Here is a 26382-nt window from a genome sequence, read left to right as displayed (position 1 = left end):
ATAAATATCAATATAATTATAAACACATCTCATAAAATCGCGTGACAAACACCTGTCATCTAAACCGTACCTAAAACTAGCACGTGTGACGTCACGCGTCAAACGTGCACGTCATAACGAACGCCGTGTCCAAAACGCGCCAAAACGTGTTGGCAATTTGTGCAATCACCTCGTGTGAACCTCTTCGCTAGCGTCCGCATTCGGTTCCGTCTTTTTCCTTAGCTCAATGGCCGCCAGCGCGGACTGCGGCAGCGGCGGTATGGACGGACACGAGGACGCCTTTATACGTGCCGTCACGTCGCGGTATCGCTGGTAGAAACTGTTGCGGGACACAAGCGTGCTACATGATGACGTGTGGACGATGCGACGCGGACTCATGCGTATTTACATTGTATTGTTACGATAATACATAGGTTACGATTCTATATAGTTATTTGACGTGGAAACATGCATAGATATGTTTTTTTTTATGTCACGATAATGGAATAGACAATTCAATAGATTTTAAACCAGTCGTACCGGCTAGTTCATATGTGTTTACAGTGCTATCACCGTTTCATAAGTATATTGCTCGAGACTTCGCCCGTGTGAAAGAGTTTTATGGATAAAATTCCCGCTATATATTATCGCGCGATAGTAAGTAGTCTATATCCTCCAAGGTCTCAAACTATCCCCATATCAAATTCCATTGAAATCGTGGGGTAATTTTTGATTTTATAGTTTTGAGGCAAGCAAACAGACGCGGTGGAGGACTATCTTTCATAATATATAGTTTTTAAGCGAAACAATTCCGTCATACATGTTTATCGCGTAACTTTAACACTTTACTAAGCATATGCAACGAAAATTCAAAAGAAATATTTCCCCGTTTTTGCAACATTTTTCATATATAAAAACTCTTCAGCTTTATAAAATAGTATAGGTTTTAAAATATGGATTGAATGGAACCAATTTTTTTTATATTTTTAATTTATTATTTTTTTATATTCTTCACGGGCAATGTTATTATTTGTTCATCCAAATTTACGTAAATCCGACACAAAACTACACAACTCGTACCCACTACACACAAAAACAAAATCAGCAAACAATATGAAAACATGGGATTTCTTATGTTTAGTGAGTAAACAATAAATTCTGTGTATGCGTTTTTAACTTATGTTGAACCACGAATCATGGCATTCGTATGCCTTGTTTACTAATTAATGAAATTGTTGTGAACATAATGCTTCCACATTTAGTCCCCGATAAAGTTCACATTAAAACATATCGTAACAAAAGTGAAACGTATAAATCCGCGCCGTTATCGCGCGCCCGTCACCGCCTACACCACTACACCGCACATGGGACGACACAACGAACACGACTAGCGACTGGCTACTAGTCGCAAACGACACACATCGTATACAATGCGACTAACTCGGCGTGATAACCGTCCTGACTGGCGCTGCGGTCTCGCACTTTATCGAAACGGCTTATTAAATAGCTGACAAGGTTCTTTTTTGATTTTCTGAAAACACCATTTTAATCGTATCACGTTAGCACATTGTTATTAATATTATATTTTTTTTATGTTCATAGAGAATTAATATCATTACGTTTGATTAGTGCTGGCAACAACATATTTAATGAGTGGCAATTTTGTACAAGTTATAAACTAAATACTATTGTGTTAATGAGATTCTATTTTGTAATTCAAATAAAGTGGTGAGATTAAAATAATTTTAATCATTTAATGTATGTATACATTTTCAGCTTGTAATTTACGACGATTAAGTATTTAATACTCAGTAATTTATCCGTATGTTTTATATACACGGGCAGATGAGATATAACAAAACATTAAAGCATTTAGATTCTGCAATCCCATATCACAATACAAAAAGCATATATCTCAAAACACATCAAGGTATTTCCTAATTGAGTTTACACACTTGCACAAAATACACGTATAATATCCCTTACAAAGCGAATCAATATAAACATTGATATTTTCATACAATACAACAACCATGCCAGCACTAAACATTTACCAAGAATTGTTGGCGATGTGCAATAATGAATTATATATATTTTAATAATTCTTTAAAACTATGGTCGATTTTTGCAAAGTCGAATGTCGTACTAATAACTCTAAAATGTTATGACTTAACTATACTAAAAAATATTAGTCAGAATAATAAGTTATCTGATGAAAATTATGTGAAGATCACAAAATCTTTAGCATATTCTTTTGCTGCACCATCATAGCTTGAATCATTATAATGTATCGCAGTAGATATATCGACACATATATTACTACGATTAGCAAAAACATATTTAAAAAATATAAATTTTCAGATTCACTTTTACACATCAATGATAATAACACGATGATATTGTAAGAATGAATGTTTTAGTTCTCATAAATATCATGCCGAATTTAATCTGTTTTATTCAAAGTTGTTTTATAGAAAAACAAAAATATGTAAAAAAACACATTAAATATAAAAAATCCAAAATCGACTCACGTCTTGTCGTTTTCGAAACTGTGCGTCCTTCTGAGTATTGTGTCGGTGTCCACTGCGTTTGCGGGCGGTTTGTTTTCTCCTGAGAATGCATAGAATATCTCGATAAGAATACAGATTATGGACATAGGAAGTAATTCTTACGTAAAACGATGAATAATCATCAAAATACTCCTACAAGCTAACTATAATAATTTGAAGTCAACCTCAATTAAAATGATCATTCTAAACACCAGTGGCGAAAAGTCCATACAATCAGATTCTTGTCGGCATTCCTTTATGTAGAATTTTTGTAGAAATTAATTGTCAACAGAAAAATTTGCAGTCCGCACTTATGCATATTGATACTTATACTTTGTGTGTGAGTTCCCTTTCGAAAAACTTCACTGTTCGCCACTGGTAAACACTGAATGCGTAGGAATAACCATTGTTTGTAGATTGCTAAAATCTGCAACAATTCTACATTTACTTGTTCAGACAAACACACAGAGCGTGATTAAAAACACAACAAGCAATGTACGTCGCATTCAGAGTGATGAAAAAAAAAACAAACATAGAAAAAGTTTGTCATATCGTCACAACAATGTCAAACGTACGAATTTGCTATTTTGAAAAAAAGACACATTATTAAACAAAAAGTGTATCAAGTGTGTTACCTATTAGATATATTCGAAAAATAACATAATATTATTATAAGTGTCAATTACAGAAATCGGAAGGTATAATTTCTTCAATATGTATAATTTTACATTAGATAAAATTCATAACCTAAAATCTAGATATCTCCACCCGGAGAGCGACCACCGTACACAAGGTGTTAAAACCAGCCGCATTGGCCCGCGTAAGTGTGTCGCGTTGCGGGACCTGACTGTGTATATCCGGTTTCAACAGGCCGGCATAATTGTAACGACTGTCATCATCTCCCGTCAGACGACATTTTATTGGACTACACTCCACTTACCCCACTAGTACAGTGGGAGCACTGCCGTGCTTGTGTACAAAAAAAGATACCAATTTTATATTATACTGGCGACCCGCCCCGGCTGCGCACGGGTGCAATGCTGATACCAAATACACTACAGAAAAACTGTGAGCGTTGTATATAAAAACGTAGCGGCCCGCTCTGGCTTCGCACGGGTGTAACATAACAGAATAACAGTATTTCTCCACTATTTAATGGATGTTATTATACATATAAACCTTCCTCTTGAATCACTCTATCTATTAAAAAGAACTGCATCAAAATCCGTTGCGTAGTTTTAAAGATTTAAGCATACAAAGGGACATAGGGACAGAGAAAGCGACTTTGTTTTATACTATGTAGTGATGGCACATTCGTAAGTTTACCACAGATTCTGTGACGATGTAATATTGACAGTGATAAAATATCGCCAACTGGGCCACTGTGAGTACTCACTGGCCGCATCCTGCTGCCTACGGAAGGAGCCGCAGCGGCGCCACGATGGTGCTTCGTCGGCGGGTGTCGCTTCGGCGGGCTCCGCGGTCTCCGGCGACGGGGCCCGGCCTTTCGGCGGCTTACCCTCCGTGATTTTCGGTATAATCTCCGGGGCGGCCGGTTTGTCTGTTTTACGGGTTAAATTTCAAACGATGAGGTGAGTCCGACCACATGTGGATGAGCAAGTTTTGGACAACATTTTTAGCAGCTGGAATGTTCAATTTTGTATTTAATATACTACTTTTACTGTAAACTTAAACTCGACTACAGTCATATAGTATAATAACCAGTCGTAAAATCAGTCATATTTGTATTTCAAATAAATAATTCACTCTTAAACATGAAGTGACAACTAACTAAACTTATTATTTATAATTTCCAAAAAGAGTCTTTATGAGATGGTGTCCAAAACCAAAGATAAATAAGTGCAATGTTACATTGTTCGATGAAGACACCGTCAGCTCTTAATGACATTGTACACGTACATCATTCCATGATAGTTAGACATTATATCAACTGCATACATACCTCACTATACACAATACTCAATATTTACAACTCATTCAGACTTGAAGGAGTTCAATGTGTGCCATAGCTGCCCTTCACTTTAACTTAGTGTTACAGAAACTATCATTTACTCAAATCGATACCATATAAAGAAAACATTTTATTATTCCAACATTATCGGTTTCAGATTGATGTCGTAATCAGTATTATAAGAGAAGAATTAATTAAACCTAACTATGGGATAGGTATATGTATTTATAGCTAGGCATCACACGAATCTCGCAAGTCCCGAACGGCATTACCCGTACCATTGACGACTTTGTCCGTCTGTCCGGTGATCTCGATGTCGATCCGCTTGACCTGCTCGTGCCGCGGCGGGCTGAGCTTGCGCTTGTTGATGTTGTTGTTGTTGTTGACGCGCCGCGTCGCCTCCTCCAGCCACGACGATATGCTCGGGTCCACCAGATCCATGCATGTTTGGCCCTGCGACGAGGAAAGACAATGTATGACTTAAATATGTTGAGGTTTGCATAGACAAATACAAAGCCTTTTTAATAATGTAATGTAAACTGGCCGCGTAACAGTATGTATCTTTTGAATTATTGTATTTGGAATAAAATAACAATGTACTGTTACTAAGCAATGTGCGCTAGTCTAATACGGTTGTCTAACGTGTTGACTCTATTAAAATATAAGTTCCTATTCGACGGAAAACCTTGTTTATTTTCCACACTTAATCTGCAAGGGCGACTGGAAGCCCAAGAAAATATACACATCTCAACGGGTTATCTAAATGATATTTAAATCTACAAATTATAAACTTAATAATATTAGATTCGATATAGTGAATGTTTTTGTTTGACGACCGTTTTCAATAAACCAACCCAATCCAAATTTTCGATCTATTGCGCAAATGTACCAACCTGATTTTTTTTTATGTACAAAGACGCATTTTGATTAATCTCGGAATTGAATCGAATATTAAACCTGAGATCGTTTATTGAAAACGACCGTTTGAAAGCAGATAACGGATGGATCGGGTGGCTCAATATTGGTCTACGGTCAACGGTAGACAGCGACAAGCTTATAGGTATATATTATTTATTTTTGTAACGGGAAAGAAAGACGTTTGAGTGTAATAGTATCGGACTATAAATGTAATGCTTTACGGACAGATCAAAAAACATAGTGATCCAACGAAGCTAAGTAAGTGAATTATTACCACTACACATACCAATACGATAGTTTGCAAAGAGACAACCGAGCTCACCGAATAGTTCTTGAGATGTGGATCGGCGCCGTTCTTGAGGAGCAGAGCGGCGGCTTCCTTCTGTCCCCAGAGGGCGGCCGCGTGCAGGGGAGTCCACCCTTCATAGTCCACACAATCAGGTTCCGCGTTACATTCCTCTAGCAGGGTCTTCGCCACCTGGACACAAGATTAAAATTTAATACATATTCCGTCGTTTTCTTATATCGTATCAATGTATGCTCCTTAAGTCGACGTCCTCAATGCTGAGCGTCGTGGCCCCCTACACGGATCATTTCATTACGGACTATACTGCGCCAATGGTGCCGGTTCTCTGCAAGGTGGATAGCTTCGTACATCTGGCTGTCGAGAGCGGAGCGGACTTGGTCCGACCAGCCGCATCGGATTTCGCCCTCGAAACCCTTTACCGATGTATCGGAGGGTGTAATTTGCTTTAAACTCACGTCAATGTATCCCTTAGCGGCGGCGACGTGCAGCGGCGTGCCGCCTGTCTTCAAGTCGCGCACCTCCACGTAGCCGTTCATCGCCCACTCCCGTGCGTCGCTCATCAGCGTGTCCACTTCCGCGTTGCGTGACTTCTCGCAATCCACGCCTGAAACGCAATCATCTAATTCAAAACATTCGTGCGCAAATTATATCAATCACGGGTGAGTGTGTGAAATGGTGTACGAGTAGAATTTAACCAATTACGTTACATATGTACGAAAGAGTAATGCTTTACTTGTCAAAACGAGAATATAACGTAGATGATCATCGTTCGGCAATATTATGCATAAAGCGCTATTGGATCGCTAAGGAGGCACAGGTCGAGGTGCATTTTATGTAAAAGCTACCTGATATGTGTCGCGCTAGGATGATTCGACTTCAATATACGATGGGTTTTTTGTATTTGTGAAACCTGGAGCAAGTGATGCTCGTATTTCAAGCACTATATCAACTATACATCGCCTCTATGGCGTTTTACTTAGTCATGACCCGGCACAGTAGCTCTGATTACCGCCTATTGTGCCTACCTACTGGCACGTACTTGAATCACGGTTTAAAGGAATTATGCTTACTCTCATAAAACTTTAAACAGGCACAAACCCAGTGAGACGAGAATAGCTGATGTTGTGTCGGCCGGTATGTCACTTAGAAGAAAATGACAATGTTATTCTATACCTTTCTCATCGATAGCCTTCTGCAGCAGGTCGGTCATGGCGTCGCACTCGGAGATGTCGACCGGCAGCTCGCCGTCGTAGTTGACGGCGGCCACGTCGGCGCCATTCTCCAGTAAATACCTGGAAACGAATACATAATATAACGATAAATATTGCTGTACCAGTATACAGGAAAAAAAAATATTAAACCGCCTAACTGAATGAAACAAATGTACTGTTTTGTTCTCGTAAATGCTACTAATTAGCAAATTAAGCGTAATGAAGATGGCAATTTCATGGAACTATTTAAGTCGCACAGCAATTATATTAAAGGCATATATAAACTGTTTAATACCACCGTACAAACAACAATCATGCATCTCAAACATAAACTTGGTGGATTTAATAATTTATTTGGTTTAGTTAAAGAACTGAAACAACAAACCAGATCAAAATTATTATACTATAAAGAATGTAACCCATTAAACACTACGTCGTCATTCGCCTTTCTCTCAATTTCACCAAGTATTTTACCGGGAAAAATAGTTACTCATCAACAACACGAGAGTCATGCTTTACGATAACGTATTGAATTTGTGTATTCGCTATATTTTCCTCTTCAATAGAGTAAAGTCACGTAATATTTGGCATAGGAAACACATCCGTTAGTGTTGGACGTCACACTGACGTGTTGTTTCGAGAATTCTTTTGATTTAGTGTCCAACGAAAGTAAAGTGATTTGTTGTCTTTCTTTATTCAAATTAAAAATATGCGTTTAATATTTTCGGCGATCAATAAATCGGATAGTCCCCAATAATCCTGCTACCTTACATATATTAAAACGTCATCTAATTCCACACTTGACGCGTAAGTACTATACTGCAAGAGAAAAAAACTTCATGTGCAACATACAGTAAAACTGATAGTTGACATCCACACGAGACAATTGTCTCACTATAAACATCTATAAACAATACTTGAGCACTAATAGCCTTTGTTCATCAACAAAACAATAAACTAAACATTGTCTCAATGCCGACAAACGATTAGTGAAATACAACCAACACTGTTCGTAGAAACCGCGAACTCGTAGGTCTAAATGATTCATAGTGTGTTTACATCAAACTATCCAATATCACGTATGGGGATGCGTCACAAGTTGTCTATTCACTAACGCATGGTCCGCAATGACGATTGTTACGGGATTTACCTTATATTTGATGTAATCATTGACCTCTTTTCACTATTTATAGGTATAAATTGATTATAAACTGACCATAATGTAGAAAAAAGAAGGATTGGTTTAAATGCACCTCACGTCTGTTTGGATCTCATTATATCATTAATTCATTGCTGAGATGTATTGGTTTATTTTGATTTAAGAACGTTTATGTAATTCCGACCTGAGAATGGTACGGACCAACCGAGTGATGAGACGGAAATAAAAAAAAATTAAGACTCGATTTTTCTCTCGAGTAAACCAAACGGATAATCACAAACTAAAACAAATTGCAACGGTCGGTTATGTATAAATCTTTGTATCTTCGATCGAATAATCTTGTAATATTAATAAACAAATAAGACGTGTTAAATAAACTTTCTTTTATCGCAAGCCTCGTTCCGGCAACATTTCTCAGTATTACACTCGTTTATACTTTGTACTTTGTCCCAACACCAACTGTTAATTATAATTTTATGAAGATTTTCAGTGTATTGTACGTATACGCTTAATGAATATAAATGAATATTAATTTTATAGTAACGGTTTCGCGTCTTAATGTACTCTTCAATTAGTTTTCACTTACATTTCTGACCATGTGAAAATCATTTTTCCACAATAAAATGCCCACACAATTCTTTTTCATTCATCATCATCATCATCAGACGCAAGACGTCCACTGCTGAACATGGGCCTCTCCCAAAGAATTCAAGATGACGCTATTATTCATTCACCGACAACAAAATACCTCACATCGATATCACACGTTGCTCCTGAATTTAAAGATTTAATTTTTTACGCACGTTATTCCAAATATTTTTAAAGTGAAATGTAAACCAAATTAACTCTTATAAAGTCAGCCACCTGTTGATATAAGTCCCGTCAACAAAAGTTGAAATGGTCGGAGATTTTCCGAAATATTAATAAATGGTTCGCATGTATATGTGAGAGGAAAAGCTATTATTTCTGCACCACGCACATGCATTTTGTTATTAATAATAATTAATTTAAGTAACTAGCAGCCATAGTATTTTCGCCATTTAAACTTATATCGCACGGAAACGTTGATTTCCAAAAAAAGCAAAAAGACAGTCAGTGTATGCTTAAAAGGGTTGAGTAACGAAAATATATCTTTTTAGAATTCTGATAACTTATATTTTATCCATTTTTATTGATTTCTAGATCGTTATTTAAAAGATAATTCGTATTTCTATTACTTAACTTATTTCAAATACTTTTTCTAATCAGGGTTAAAATCACAAATTGTTGCAGAACATTTGAAATGTCAGTCAGTTGAGAATCATCAAAGTTATTGAAAGAAATTTTATTACCATTACTAAAAAAAAGGAATCCCAGCTGAGAACAATTTGTTCAAGTACAATTAAATTGGAATTATCAAGCAACTGTTTATCCCGGATAAAGTAATTAAAAAATATACAAAAGGATTATACGGAGTTAATATTTTATTTCAAATTTCGCAAGGCTGTAAACATTCTTGGAAAGTTTTTTAGACCTATGAAACCAGTTGAACGTAAGTAATGGTTCATGGAAATGTAGCTGATATTGAGGATTTAATTATTTGACAGTAGGAGAAACTTCGTGTTGCAAAATAGCGACGTGACGATGTTGCCTTACTGGTTTGCTATAGCTTTATTCAGACAGACCAATATGCAGGCATGTAAATAAAACTATAATCGAAAATGCTGGCTGGTATTTCATCACTAATCTCAGCTTGATAACAAAATACGAAATATAAAACGAACACCATAGACAAAGATATTTGACTTCGCTACAACATTAAAGCAATACATATAGTGCTACAGCTATGACATGTATGCATACCTAGCTATGCTGATGAAGCCGCAAGAGGCGGTGGCGTGCAGCGGAGTCCAGCCCTCGTTATCGCCGCGATTCACGTCGGCGCCATGGCTCACCAGGAACTCCACCATGTCCAGGTTATCATCTATACACGCCTGGAAATAACATCATTACATGTCATTGTATATACAAAAACCCACATAATTATTTGGGAACCTTTTCCCTTTTTATTTCTAGGCAAATTTATGTAAAAAAGTATATGTAGAGGACACCATAATTTCTAATTATTTGTTAAAAATTATTTTAAAAATATTGTACCAATTTGCGTACTATGGGATTTTATGGTAATAACCATTCGTAATGTTTTGTCATAATATACGTAAATCATATTAATGAACATGCAAAAAACAATGCGTATGCTTGCCACTATTAATCAATGAAATTACTTGAAGAAATATCACAACTAAATGACTCAATAGGGAAAATGGGATCAGCTTGTGGTTGTGAGTAGACTGTAAGAGCATATTATCAATGTGGGTATTTTGATTCACAATATGGATTTATTTTACTAATAACAAAATAAACACGTAGCAGTGTTTAATAAAAAGAGGTGTACTAGTTTCTCTCTGCAAGTTATAATTTATACTTTATACAGAGACTTGTATAAAAAAATCAATTTACTATTACAGAACCAAACAATTTTAAACTGAAATATATAAAATAAAACGAGCGTCATTAAAAGGCTGAGATAAAAAAAAACGAAACGAAAACTTCTATGTAACACACGCAACAGTTCAACAGTGTTTCAAAGTAATAAACGTTTTTTAAAAAGGTTAAATGGTGGAGTCGTATTTACAACGAAATTCAGACCGGCCCACTAATGTTTATAATCGTGAGAGAATAGCGATAATGAACGTAGCGCACGCCGCGAACCAATATTCAAACATGTCTACGTGAACTGAATTTTTTAATTTCTTCTCAAACGTACTACTTGGGTTGGTATTTATTTATTTTAGTGTATCATTCTCATTTTGGCGGAGCTTGTTGTTTTATTTATCTTTTTGTGAGCATCAATTATTGATGGATTGATTTCTAAATGGCGGTGTTTTTAAAACTTTTTGTGCATAAATGTTAAAATGAAGATATTACAACGGTTACACTTATCCTGAAATTATCATTGTAATTACAAAGCCAAAGTACCGGATTAACGTGACCTTAAAAACGTATTGCGCAAATGAAATTATTATTTCACAAATCAATCAATACGCTCGCAAAAGCATCGTTTGATCCGTGGTTTGATTCATCGAAACTCTTGAAACACATTAATTATAATCATCCAAAGAAATTTAATACTTTAATGCCATAATTGCTGCATTTCTATACGCGGTAAGAAGACAATATACATGTTCCCACATAGAAAACTACGTCTCGTATTGAAACGAGTTTGGCCATTCATATAAAAAAATAAAGCGATAATTTGTTAAGCTATTAAAAAAAACGTTGAAATGTTAATTAGAGAGGGTAACGGTGCGGTCGATGCAGATACATTCGCAAATGCGGGACTTAAACGAATTAATTAACATAGCATTTTAATAATGTACACAGTATTGTAGAAGCGTCGACACCGAACATTATTTCGTAATGTATCATGGTGTTTTGAACCCACAAATCACCACCACAATGTTGACCATTGGTGTCATAACTACCGCTATTATACCACCACATTGATCAACTATCGTGGTTTAAAGTTCTGCAATTTTAAAAAGATCATTTTCATATTCCATGAGTTTATATTTTATAGATAAAAAAAGCATTCGCTAATTGCAATTCTTAAACCATTCGCAGTGTAATCTTTACTTATATATAACTTATAGAGTACTCGAGTGACTTTAATTTTACGAAAGGACTGTTTCACAAGATAAAAGTTAATTTTATTTGTTATTCATCGTATTAAACAACAAATGTATATAATACTCATTTTATAACCATTTTTTGGAAGCATAGCTGTGTGCATATTTTTTGTAGATACAAGCCGACCAGATGGTCGGCTTATACATTTATATATCCAGTAGCACATACTCGGAAGTTGTGAAACAGACCCTTAATCAAATATTGCGTTTACTGCCCGTCACTAAGATATTTCTAGAATTCCAATAGTGCTGGAAATTCAATATCAACGGGCCAATCCACGTTTGCATGGAACATTTGATATCAAAGCATATGCAAATACAAGCACTTCCATTTGCCAAGTGAACTGGCAACGCATTTGAATTCCGTTAGGACTCCTTTGTGGTCCGCTCATGATGTATATTGTGTTCTGATACTGCAATAGAGAACAGAACAGGTGACTTCGGGCAGTAAGAGGTCCATTTAACGCTATAGTTTTAATTGTCAGAGATACGATTTTAACTTATTAATTTAAAATATCAATCAGAAACAAATATAATATCTCCACTGCTGAATTGTTGTTACTTTAAAGTGCCACCTAAAATGTCCTCAAAATGTATCGCTGTATCATACACAAACACAGCATAACATGAAAACTATTATCTAGCAGTTAAGTACAGATCGCTTGCCCGCACCATAATTCAACGCGATAGTTGCAAAAAAATCGCCTAGCGTTAGAAAACTAGCCTAGCAACGCGAGGCGCGCGTGCTCAAGTTGGCAAGTTTTGGCGCGAAGGCGCTTTTAGCCAGTACACTTACTCTATGCACATTAAGTGTACATATTAAATGCATTGTGCAACAGTACGGAACTTCTGCAGGGTCAGTGCCATGACCGCCGGCGCGTGGCGACGAGAGCCCGACGCACCACCGCCTCTACCTACCATAAATATATTTATAAAGTTTTAAACATCAGGTGGGTGGTCTGGTTTGTGCTTTATTTTGTGCTGTTTTCAAACTATTTTAGGCACTGGTAATGGCATGAAACGATGAACGTACTAAGTTTCAGGCTGCGTTTTATGTTTCCGAAATATGAATGAGCATTTATCTAAAGCGAATTGGATAATTAACCTTATTAATCACTAGTTTTGGGCCCACATTATTTCATATACAATTTGAAAATAAAGCTGAAAATAAAAAAACACGTATAAGAATATTTGAAGCAGATTCGCGAGTGCTGCAAAAAGATAAAAATCGCAGAGCTTAGTCAAACACATGTTAAATATATTAATAAGTTTAGCAAACACCACGTATAAGGTTAAGTATAAGTTCAACATCATAACAATTAATAATGAATACCTACACGTTATGTGTTATGTACATGTCTAGCTAGATAAGATGGATTTTTCGAGACTGTATTATAATTTTTAGGGTAACATATCTAGCTTATTCGATTTGGCTTGACAGCGAGCATTAGCTACTCCAACCCATCGCAATACGTTGGTGCCATGATCATGAATTTAACGTATTCTTAATTGTACACAGTGCCCCTCGAATATATAAACAAAGTCGTTGAAGAGATGCTGTCGTACAAATTGGCAATAGTGGCAATCCTCAATCTCGTCGGATATAAAGAAACGCACCCAAAAGTATTTACTTTATAAATAAGTATCCTCTCTGGCGTAAACTCGCGGCATCGTGCTCCCGATATGCGCAGTTTTATCGATATTTAAGTGTACCGTAACACCTTATTTTTATATGTTTTATTAACCGACATAAACGTTTTAATCATTGGATGTTTATTGCTTAAGCCTAATCATTAACGCGTTCTAACATTCATAAAATATTAAAGCCTATTGTTCACATAACTAGTAGTGTAATTTCCCTTAAATCTTTCAATTAAAATATTTTTATGCACTCAAAACTTGTATTTATAAAAAAAATATATTTTTCTCACAATAAAGAGCTCTTATGTTCATAAACTTAACTCGTAATTTTCTTTGATAGACTGAAATAAAATCTTATTTCTAAGAAGTTTTCGTTTTGTTGAGATCCTTAAGGATGATTTAAATGCTTTAGGCACGGAATCGGCTAAATACTACAGCTAGTAAATTTAACAAAATTTTCTTACGCAAAAAAATTACAAATTGAATAAGAGCAACATTTACAAGGGCTATTCATAAAATTACGTTGAGGTACATTAAATTACCATTTACAATTCTTATCCTTTAATGTAATGAAAAAGAAACTTAAGTGAGTTAGTAGGCAATTTTAAGTTCAATAATACCACGTGCTTAAAACACGATTTTACAATCAGCTTGTCAATTATTATTACTTATGACGTAAAACTGTATCGAAACAGAGTAAAAGTTGCTAAAACCATTGGACATTAGCGCCTCCCTTGCCAACAGCGTTCGTTAGCTAATTAATGTATCCGTTTTTTCGTAACCAATGGAACCGAAGCGCGGTGAGCGATTCTTAACGAGTTGATGGGCAATTGTGTGCCAAAATTTCATGTGTAATTAAGGAAGGTGCGACTCCATTAGTTTTCATGTCGATCGGTTGCTAACTGACGCGGTCATTGGCACGAGTTTGTAAATTTAGAATTTGATAGAAATAATGTGAATGTACTAAAAGATGTTAAAAAAATATATTGAATATGGTTAGCAGTTCGTTAAGGCTACGATAAAATGTAAACGATAATGCCATTTACAGCAAATTTTATCGTTGATGCCGTTCATTAAAGATATTTTTTTTATTATGCGACAGTGAAGATCAATTAGTTAAGTCGCCCGCCTGAACAATATTGTTGGAGATGACATGTTGAAGGCGCCAACGCTCTCACTCGACAATGTTTTCACATGCGTCCATTGATTTTTTAATTTGATATTCGTTGAAAGTGAAATTCATGTTAAATGATTGGTAATAAAAGGTGCAAAGTTACGCTCACGGTTATTTTTTTTACGCAACCATTCTGGTGCAAACATTGGCCAGAAACATTTGCTCGGAATTGAATAAATCTGTAAAAAGGCGGTCAACAGTATGCGATTTGGACCAACAATCCTTTTAGGTATATATCATAGGAGAAATAATTATATAAATATTTCATTAACATTGGATTTTTTTTTCATAATAAAATCACTGTTGCCTGTCAATATATCGTATAAATATTAGATAACAAAGGGCAATTCGATCTAAAGACAATAAAATAAGAAAATAAATTTATAGTCATTCCGGTTTAAGAATGTTTGTGATTAGTGCCTTATAATATGTCTTATACTTACATATTCTAATTATATACCTATAATATAGTTGAAAGTAAGAGTTACTAAAAACAAACGAATGGACTCCTTGTATAGACAAATAAAACCGTAAGATAATATTGGTAATATATTCAACTTGTGTGAAGTCTAAAAACTTTTCCCCTTATTCATAGACGTTTTTTATCTAACGACCGAGTAAGGCTGTGATAACAAGTTTGTTTCTCAGTGCTGACAGCATGGCAGTCTTCGCAGTGCGTAGACGTAGGGCCGTTGTGATTGGCTAATATTGAACACAACAATAATAACCGATCACAACGACCCTATGTCTGTTTCTCAGTGCCGTTGGGCACTGAGAAACAGGCTTGTTATCACAGCTTTACTCCGTCCTTAGATAAAAAACGTTTATGAATAAGGGGGTAAATTTATAAATTTAAACACTAAACCAAATAAACTGTCAGTGAGTCGATGGGGAAATTTATATTCTTTACCGTGCGAGTATATAAAATTGCTAACTTTAGTTGAAACAACTACGAAGTTATCTATCTAATCAGTCAGTATGTTGTAAATCCTGACTATAGACTGAATTATCTAAGTATTTTACAGGACTCTTTTCCTACTCTTGTTTTTATGCTTTCACCGTTGTTGGTGTTCGGTTACTCAAAAGGAACTTTTGTAGGTTAACTTTACTGACCCTCTGTCTGTCAAGACCTTACTCGCGGGACCTCATAGAGGTATTAAGTTATTTCTTTTTTTTATAAAACACTGGGTTTACGGTCCCTTTCAGCTGTGACAAAATCAAACTTGTAAGTCAACGCGAACACAAGATATATCCGTTAATATCGCATACTTGCGCATAGTTTGCGATTATGAAAGTCGAAACATACAGTTTGTATGGAACCCTCAGCGCACGAGTCGGACTCGCACTTTGCCGGTTTTTAAATATGTTTGTGTTGTTGTATAGGTATATGCTTGTTCAATCTATATTCTTCGCAAAGGAAATGCTGCGACATCCCGTTATTCACGCTAATAGTAAAACTCATACAAACAAGTCACCCATCAGTTTCAGAGCAGATCCTGGCAAGATTTTTTGTTAACCACGAGAGCAGCAATTTCATCAAATCATAAATATCTGATTTTATTGTCAACTAAGGTCACTACGTTATTAAACTAAATTCTTGAGGTATGCCAGCTATTTTTCTTAGAGATCAAAAAATTATAATATACAGTACGCCAAAGAGCGCGCGACCAAAATAATGTTCTGAATTAGTTTGCACGCAGTAAGATTTATTGCACAGTATCGTGTACCGGGTTGGCAGTCGCCGCGGCGCCGTGCACCGACGCCCGCCTTTGCTCGTCTCCTATGGGTTACTGTGATGTGACCACCAACCAGCTGTCACTCCACGTGAAGCACTTTGACATTATTGTTTTATCTCCCAAACCAGCTTCACCTTGGAGGGCCTTGCACAGAACATTAAATGTTGATTTGGAAAGTAGTATGTCAATGGTTGTTTAAATTATATAAAAAATCGATTTTCGTGTTTCAATCAACTGTAGGTTATTTAAGTCATAGAATGATTACGCAATTTCAAATTTAGCGGGAAATCAGTATTTATTCACGGCTAACATTTGGAAATCCTAACTAAAAACACAATTTGGGGTCGCCGCGAAGATGCTGAAATATGCTGTTCGATACCAATCAAAAATATATTAAAGCGAAACAGATACGATTTCCTACTCGATAGTCGTTTATTGATTACATACACTTTTACCCACCCCACTACATACAATTTAAAACGTTCTCTTAAAGGGTTATTAATTACACGCGATTAATAAATGTCAGTAATTATGGATACATTTAACCGCCCTGTTGGACTCATTTTAAAGGATTTTAAACATTCCCGTATGACTTTATAAACAGGCGATAATTAATTAAATCGTGTAATAAATTTTATCGTTGAAAGTATAAATCAAAAGCCACTTAAAATATCGTACGAACACTTGCCATTTCGTAAAGGTGACGCTGTAGGAAATCGCGGCAGTATCATTTCCGCAAAAGCGGAAGCGCTTCTACCATTTCCGAGTGAGTGATTGCATCTGCTGTTTCGTATGGAATATACCACGTGTAACACATTCGTAAAACTGTTCTATAGCTTTCCACCGGTAACTTATTTTTTTTATTATAATTCCACTATAATTTGCTGTAGGCACTGTGTTTACTTACCTAGGTACATATTGCATACTCGCAACCTTACAGACAATTTAAATATTTTCAAAATCAAAAACGTTTATTTCCATCCATTACATTTCACATATAAATCTCGGTCTGATTTACTGGCATTACGAAAGCGTCCAAATGATACGTGCATCGGGCGTGTCAAAAACACCCATTCAAATATACACAACCTTGTGTGTAAAAATAAAGGAGAGCCGCGTGTTTCGATCGTGGGGGACGGGATAGATGCGAAGCTTAGAGGCGGAAACGCACAGCGCTTCTATTCTGCGTCAATGGATGTTATATTTGGTGCGGACAAGTGTAAGAGGTAAGGGGGTATGTCCACCGCGATCGGATACACACACCAAGTGTCTCTAGAGGATATCCGCGCCTATACTCTCTACACTTGGCGATACAGATCGTGTTCCTGTCACGTACTGTAAAGGGTGCTTGTTACGCAAAACCCACGTGCCAGATCCAGTGACTAATAGCAGCAACTATTATTTATATTTCCTAAAACGAATCAGGTTATATAGGTTAGACTAAAGAAAGCTAGACATCTAGCGTAGATACAAAACTAAACTTTAGATATCATTTCAAGATAACAAAATCATAATGAAAATATGTTAGAGTACTTCCTTATAAGAGAAACGATATGGCTACTCGTCTCTTTAGATTAGCAAGAATCACCTTCTCAGAAGTTAGCTACTTTAAAAGACACTAATCAACTATTGTGCTCCATTCGGTTTGTATGGCATTATATATTATTTTAATTAATAGCGTATCAAAGTAAAATGCCTGCACTACGTTGTGGACGTTAGCGCACACACTCAATTCGCTTATATTACTCAAACGAGGTCCAATTGCACTAGATTGTTCTGCGACGTTTCACGATCAATTGTTACCTGCTTGCAAATAAGTAATAATTTATAAAGCATGCTTATCATCTCAAAGTTTTAATTGACAGATATATCTGCTTATCTCAGGCGTTGTGACGTCCGATGTCATCCCCGTCACTTATGTCGGTCCTGTATCTTCGTGAGAGCCAATATTTTAGACCCAATTTACCTGTTTAACTTATTTGTGTTAACTTTTCACTGGATGTAAATAAAACTGCTGTGGAGTATTTTTGATAACTGGCACTAATAAGTAATGAATATGAACATCTAGCAGTCATGTTACACCAGTTTTACCTAAATGCAGTCGTATCTTATAATCATTACTTATTATTAAGATCGTATTCATTGACTACACCAATTGTTATCGACAGAATTCACCTAATTCTTATTTAGGTTATGCAAGTAATACATCTGACGCTAATCGATCGCCGATGTTTATATAATAATCGGCCGGTGTTGTTATTGGCTACACAGTAACCAGTGTAACAGTTGTTGGGAGTTAAGTGCTAGTACGGAATTAGATTTTGGCGCGCGTCGTGCCGCGTATCGTCCATTGGGTGCTAACCTTAACGATAACACTGGCTATATCGCTACTTCGTACAATTGTGTCATTTGGTTAGCCGCAACACCATTATTTGGCACTATTCTCTTTTACGATGTATTTGTTAGACGATTGCGCTTGGCTGAAATGGAAATCACGTCTTTTATGTTGAATATCGTAAGGCGTGAAATTTTGTTTTTTGGTTGGCTACGTTCTTAAGCTTAGTTCAGTTTCGTGCACATGCTATGTTTTTGTCTCTTCACCAACCCAGGTTGGCCGGTACACGACGCCTTCGATACAAGTCGACTTTTACATATTGTATAAAGTACAAATAAGTAAATATAGATCTTGTTTAACTATTTATGTACTCCCTATCCAGTCGATGTGTAAAACTTTATTTATGTTATTTTCTCATATGGGTTTGCCTGATTTTTTGAATCCTGAGCCTTTCTATTTTCTGTCCCAGTAACATCGGGGTCGTTGTTTCATAAGAACTATTATTCCATACAATATATAATATCATACTTCTTCTACTGATCCTGATTTTCATTCGATTGTTTTCTTAACTGTATGTAAACTTACATTTGTAATAATTTTATTTATCTACATACTCTGTAGACTATAATTTTAGCAAATACTACGTGAGAACATTAATAGGCGTCGAGAAAATTCCCGATAAGATTCCTGAAAATTTGAAGTAATAATACAAGAACTCCTTGTGTCACCAGTGATGAATAAAACGTCACGCTAGTTAATAATTTACTATTTACACCATAAATACTTTTGGGCTTAGTTGACCTATGAACTTGAATCTAGTTTAAAAGACTGTAAGTGTCGGCGCACGTTTCGCCATTTATACAACGAACGCGGATTAACAAGCGACAACTTAATAATATAATTATTTTGACAGACACGTACATATGCACGGCAGTGTCGAGCGTTGTCATAACTCAACCGCAACACATTGCATCGTATCGTTTGCAAGATTCCGAGTAAGGAGCCGTTCCCAATGCACGGATCAAAACACCGCGTGTTTACGAACGTCGGATCTCGCCGCGAGTATCCGCAATCGATATCACCAATAATGACTTGCACAGTGTCGAGTATCGATCTATATCGGCCGGATTATCCGCGCGGTATACGCATTCGTCCATGTTTACATCATCGTTGCCGGTCAGTACAGATCATTTTATCGATTACTACATATACATATTTTTATATTTACACGCGGTGTGCGTACGGTATCCGGACGGGTGTGTGCGCCTGCCCTATTTATAAAGTGCGGTTAGTTACCTTAGATCAACTACACACGAGACAGACGCTCCGGTGACGAAAACCGTTGACAGTATCTATTCGATACTCGATAAAGCAACGTTGTATGTAATATTTTTATCGATAAAATATTACGTTCGTGTGAATGATCTCATAAATACGGGTGTGAAATAGGGGCTATCGTATGCAGGTTTCTATATTTTATATAGACTTCGACTTATTATTGAACGATGTGGTTGAGCAGGTTATAAAGTTTTCAGGCATATTTCGTAGCAGAAGTTGTATACATTTCTTTGCAAGCTTTATTTTATTATTAATTTTATTGTTGACAAACGCCGACAGGAACACCACTGTGTAATAATTTTATCTAGGTGAAAATAGGCGAGTCTGCACCCAGTCTGGGACGCGTGTGCCGGCTTGGCACAATGCTGGCCCGTCGTTAGCTTTTCGTCACAACTCGCGATTATTATCTACTCCTCGTTCCTCATAGTTTACATTACCATCTCATATTGAAGAAAAGCGCACGCCACGGCCGTCTGATGTGATAAGATTGAGATTTACTGCAGTATTCGCAGCTGCGTTATAAAATCCATACGACCTACTTCCGATTACAATAACAGTGTAACCTATTTAAATCCGTATCGCGTTTTGAAACACCGTCTGGCACTATTGGAATTTATTCGACTCACATCGCGCCCGTCTCGGTCATTATATTTATTGCAAATTATAAACATGAGCATTATCTGGTTTATCCATCGCGCGGCGAGTTATCATTATGGCATCGTTTGCCCCCGCATTAGATTTAATCTTCGGCATACGATCAACTCGTAACACTACCGACTTCGTATTTATAGAGCAGAAGTCATAGATAGATAGATAGTTAGACTTAATCTGAACTATCTCGCGCTTCAATCATGTGTGAAATGGGAACGAGCTCCGAATACAAGTAGTTTTGTATAGTTTTACGCGTTCGCCGGCACGACATGGTTTTTTTATGTTGCACATTCCGCCAAAATGCGATCCGTCCCAATTTTTATCGGTCCCGGTACCCAGTTACCGATCTAGACTCAAATTTCTGTGCTGTCATTGACCGACCCAAATATTTTGCGGGTGCATGACGCGTTCGTCTCTGAATGACAGCGTCGCGTTATTTTAGAATTGGGCGACAAATTTTCATTTCGAGGTCACGTCAGATATGTAGGCTCGTTGATATCGGTGTTACGTCATCGAGTGCGCGCGCGGTTTAGTTTTTTTTCGCGCGGGATATAAAGCGGTTTGTTAATTTCACCGCAAACGTGTGGCCTCGAAGTATTCGTCTCGTCACGCGATTGAACTTGGCAAAAAATAGTAATTAACAGATTGGGCCGCAGTTATACGAATACATAAATTATTATTCGTCGTTTTTTTTTTTGTCAATGTCATGTCGTCTAGTTGCGAGCGCGTGAGGCAGTTCGTGACATCTAGGTAAAGACGCCTAAATGCGACACTTCGCAAGGACGTTCTGACTTTACTTACGTCGAATTATCTAAATGTTCCACGGACAAGCGGCGATGGAAATATTACTTGGAACTCATATAATAATTATTTATTTAGGATCTAAAGCTATATTTCTACAAGCTTAAAAACGATTATAATAAATCTAACTAAATTACAATATAAGAAATACCGAAACTGTGATGTGCCAGCTTAACGATATTGATCTACACTGGCTGGAGGCTAAACCTCTTATGCATTAAGGAGATACGTTGGAGTTTTAAACTATCTTTAGTATTTTTACAGTTCATGCAAGAAAGGAGTTAATATTAGCACTATTCATAATATGACGCCGCACGGACGTCAAAATTCCAATTAGCCTCGCCCTATGGTGAATCATTTTTGTTAGTATAAAATGGTACGTATCCACGTATCATGCCTATGCCAGTAGTATGTATGCGGGTTCATTATTTCGTTCCGTTTTACGTATAACCTTTGTGGCTATGACGTTCACACCGGTAATGAGTGCGCGTATGGATCAAACGTTTAATTATATTTTTATGTTCCATAACCGACTGTGGGCTGTTACCAACGGCTGCACCGGGTGACGGGGGTAAAGGTTGATACACAAAACTCAGTAGAAGGGTTGCATGCTGCGAGATTGCATGGGGTCTTAACTCTAAAGAGTCTAAATTAGCCAGAACGCGCAGTGCGATAATGAAATGTTGTCCGCATTATTGGTGATTATATTTTGCTTCGCTTTACAACCCGCAATAAGATTGTGCCTATCCCGCATTTACAAAATTGACAAATTTATTTTAATAATCCCTTCGTATCCCGTATTGCAATGCCATAAACGTATTAAAAATCCCGAAAAACACAAAAGTCAAAAATCGATAAAAAAAATTATATGTTCAGCTACTTTTGTGTCTGACTATACAAAATATTTTCGTCGTAGGTACGTACATATTAACCCAGTTTATAGAGTTAGTAATGTTTCGACGGTGATCTCATATTTCTGAATATAAAGTTTTTATTGTCGGCGATCGTTTAATTCAATAACGGCCCGTGTGCGGGCTGCTTTTATTAAATGTATCAGAAATGTACCATATATCCAGTAAGCTATTTTAATTAACTATATTATGTTGTTAATTATTCAAATGATTTGCTAATATGTATGCGCATAGTAGTATGTCCATAATCTGAATATAAGACTTAATTAAATTACACTTTTTATTATTCTAGTTGTGTACCAATTATTGTCTACGATATTCACTATATATTCGCACTATTATATTCGCCGATAGGTATTGCTCGTTGCCGTTGCTCGCGACTTTGCCGGCATGAAAGGTCTTGCCCGTTCTAAAAGTTCCTAAATCACTGTAGCGATTGACAACGCCATCAATTTAAAAAAAAAAACATTATTTGATATTTCCCATGCGACTAAATTACCGGAAGAAAATAACCTATGTATTAATCTAGAAAATTGTTTATCGTTGTGCCAAATATCCGAAAAATCTAATTCCGTTCAACTATTTCTGCGTTTACATCAAACAAACACATATATAATGTTTTTATGTGATGTGAATGTGCGTGTACATATAAATCGGTAAAATCAATAAAAGTCGAGTTAGTTACAGCATTTATAGTTCAAGAACTATGAATTATAGATATCATCACTCAAAAACTCCTTATCCTCAATTATTAAAGCGTTACAATATTTTTAGCCTGAAATCAAGACGTTTGGTTCTTGAAGTTATGATGCTATACAGCCTGTGTTAGAACGAATACTATTGTGTGCAACTCTCAAATAAAAAAATATTATCAGTTCGCTAGAAATGTGTTTAAAAGGGAGTGCGCATGCTTCAGTTATTTCATACTGAGCCTTGTAGAAGTAACGCATGGGCGCGAGGTCCTCTCCGTCGTTTTTTAGACACGTATCCGACTATGGTTTAAAAAAAAATATCCTGAATTTGTCGAAGATGATGGCTCGAAGACTACTCATAATTGTATTAATAATTCTATATTATGTCAATATGTGGATCATGGTGTTTTAGAGTTATTTGTTTTTATATACATTTAGATTCATACTAGTCTTTAATATTCCTTAACATGTAACGGTTTATTGTTCTTCCAAATTAAAATGGATTTGTCGAATTTAGAATAGCAGAATAACTGTTAAAACATGGGAAAATCGCGGTAAATGACGATATACGGGACCTATAAATGTGGAATAGCCGAAAGAAGGTAGAATGTAGCTCTCTATAGTCTCTACCTAACCGTATAAGATAAGAACGATAGTGTATGTATTATTAATTTATTAAAATTTGTGTATATTTGTTGAATTTAATTAATTTTCAATGTTCATTTTATTTTAATAAAAAAACTAAATTCAATTCAGCTAATAAGTTAATACAACATTTGCGGCAGTGGGAAATTCGCCAAGTCAGCAAGTTGTACAAATGGACATAGCTTCTCGTATTGATTTAAATATATTTAGAATAGAATAAAGCGAATTCTTATAAACTAACAATACTAAGGCAAAATATTTTGCCGAAACCAAATTATAAAACATACAATTGTAACTCAGTACAAACTACAAAATACACAAAATTACCTTACTTTTCTTTTATTGTATATAAATTTTAATAAAAAAGGACATCAGTCATAACCTGTAATACAATTAGAAAACGCGCCAAATGAAACGTTTTTGGCCCATAACCTACATTGACCTAATTCGAGTTTGGTGAACTTTTGACGACTTAATTTGGCAACCACATCATTAATTAGTATTCAATGGCATAAACAATAAATTAAATCAACTGTCACTCGTACGAATGTTTATCACGCCGCTTTTGGACTAGCTTTATCGATCGATTCGTTAAAACATTTTTAATTGTGCAATGATTTATTGTTTTGATTCTTAGACCGTAAATACGAACAGGTGGAGCACGTCCACGCATGCATGGATACCGTTGTATTTCAAAATCACAAGAAAGATACCGTCTGTCCAAACACCTTAGAGTAAGTGATGATGATAAATATCAACTCGCACACGGTCAAAGGAGTTATGCTGCTTTGTGGACCTTTAAGAAGAGATAGGAGATGGAGTTAGAATTTATTGGGTCACACGAGTCTTTTCCTGAGGAGCGTTTGGAACGGTGTGCATTCTACACCGCACACAATCAAAACGCTTCGCTATACTGTACCGGCCTGATAAACATTTGGTTTGCCACCTAATGTCTGCGTTTTGGGCGTGAAAAATGAATATTTTGTTTGGATATTAACCATTACGGATAAGATTAACAAAGTACGCGATGCTACCATGTTCATTTATATTTCCACATCCTCACTAATGAAGCCTATACATCGTTAGGATTTTTAAAACTGGTGTGATGTTTTTTAACAATCCTATTAGATGAAAAATTAACGTACCGTAATCATGAATCATTTGGGTGACGCCCCTTCTCGTAAGAAAAACTTATTGTTGATAACAGACCTTAAGTGACAAGAGAACGGATTTATACTTTGAGTTATATTACCGCGGTATTACTATCATTCATCCATACCTGGCAATTGTGTAACATAGTACAAATTAAAAAAAAAAACATGAATGTACTTCCCTCGCATAACGCGTAACGCGACATACATTGAAAACCGTTTCTGAAAGTGTATGAAAAAAAATATATAAAGCAACAACGTGCTCACACCATTAAGTGTACACATGAACATCAGTTTGAGTACAAAAGTGGTATTATATAATGTTATGTCGGTGGTCGTGGCGGACGCATCCGGAGATAACGATTCTCATGATAACGGCTCGCGTGAATTGTGACCGATAGGAGCCCTATTGTAATTCACACATGCAATTTGCATACACAAACCTCCTATAAATACATAGAGGCATGTACTGTCAGCCCTCGAGCCGAACTAAGAACGTCACGATATTCATTTTTCTGACGTTAGACAATACCCACAGCGTAATGGAGCAGGTGACGATACCATTAAATGGATGAGTTATAACTTAAAAGATAATAATGAAATCACGAAGTAAATATGACTAATTTTTGAAATATTTGTTCATACATTTTGTATTATTCTAAAACATTATATTGTTAATAGGGGCTGACGTCCTATAGGTTGGGCATGGACAGTACAAAACATTGGCACAATATACGATAAGCTAATGATAGTGATGGCTTTGAAATAAATCATCCCATGATTACATTAATGATCCTACTTTTACGGAAACGGAGATAAATTAACTTCACTTTACAAGGTTGTGGAGTGACAGAACGTAAACAGTAGATATTACGGTTTAAAGCCTGACGTTACATTCGAAACGTCGCGCGAATATAGTAGGTCAGGTGGGTTATTGTATGACACTTCTGTTCCGATGACCCCTCACATTTAATGCACATATTGTTAAAATAGAATGGTCTCGTATTTACATTCTGATTTCTCATTCACACGGAACGATACGTTGAACTTTTTGGATTAACGAAGTGACGAAAACATTTAATCAATTACTATTAAGTATTTATGCTAAGGTTCAAAAATATATCCTAAAGGTTTATTTTCGTTTTATTTAAAGCACATATCATTTTTAATATTTAACTTTAAAATAACTTTGGAATAAATGATAATAAAAACATCTTCTCACCATTTGCGAGGCAGGAATGTCTTTGTACTTGAACACAGTGGTGCATAAAACCAGCGAGCTACAGTGATACTACTATAACTCGAGTCTAGACATAGGCGATACAAATCTTAGCCCATTCAAACGAATCGCACAAAAACTGCATCGATTCACGCAGTCTCCAAAACTTTATTTGTTTCATAAGGTACCCATTGACACGAGCATGACTAACACCTATTCTTAAATAAAACTGTATAAGTAATTGCACACAAACACTGAGAGTGTA

The 26382-nt window shown here is 36.2% G+C and overlaps 1 protein-coding gene across 4 annotated transcripts in view; it reads right to left on the bottom strand.

Moving 5' to 3' along the window:
- The window catches only part of LOC115439943 (protein phosphatase 1 regulatory subunit 12A), a 95609-nt gene that overhangs the window by 55790 nt on the left and 13437 nt on the right, over positions 1-26382 (bottom strand). For 3 of the 4 annotated variants that reach the window (XM_037443804.1, XM_037443807.1, XM_037443808.1), the window contains exons 2-10: positions 9938-10068; positions 6899-7017; positions 6181-6329; positions 5741-5896; positions 4779-4953; positions 3925-4089; positions 2511-2589; positions 1421-1510; positions 170-319 (exon numbers count right to left, since the gene is read on the bottom strand). In XM_037443804.1, the coding sequence (XP_037299701.1) occupies positions 170-319; positions 1421-1510; positions 2511-2589; positions 3925-4089; positions 4779-4953; positions 5741-5896; positions 6181-6329; positions 6899-7017; positions 9938-10068 (1214 nt within the window). The remainder of the gene's footprint in view (positions 1-169; positions 320-1420; positions 1511-2510; positions 2590-3924; positions 4090-4778; positions 4954-5740; positions 5897-6180; positions 6330-6898; positions 7018-9937; positions 10069-26382) is intronic. The other variant, XM_037443806.1, reaches the window with a different exon arrangement.

The sequence above is a fragment of the Manduca sexta genome, chromosome 27 (assembly GCF_014839805.1).
Source record: "Manduca sexta isolate Smith_Timp_Sample1 chromosome 27, JHU_Msex_v1.0, whole genome shotgun sequence".
Taxonomy (NCBI): domain Eukaryota; kingdom Metazoa; phylum Arthropoda; class Insecta; order Lepidoptera; family Sphingidae; genus Manduca; species Manduca sexta.
Note: the sequence above shows the minus strand (reverse complement) of the source record. Positions and strands in the feature narration are given on the sequence as shown.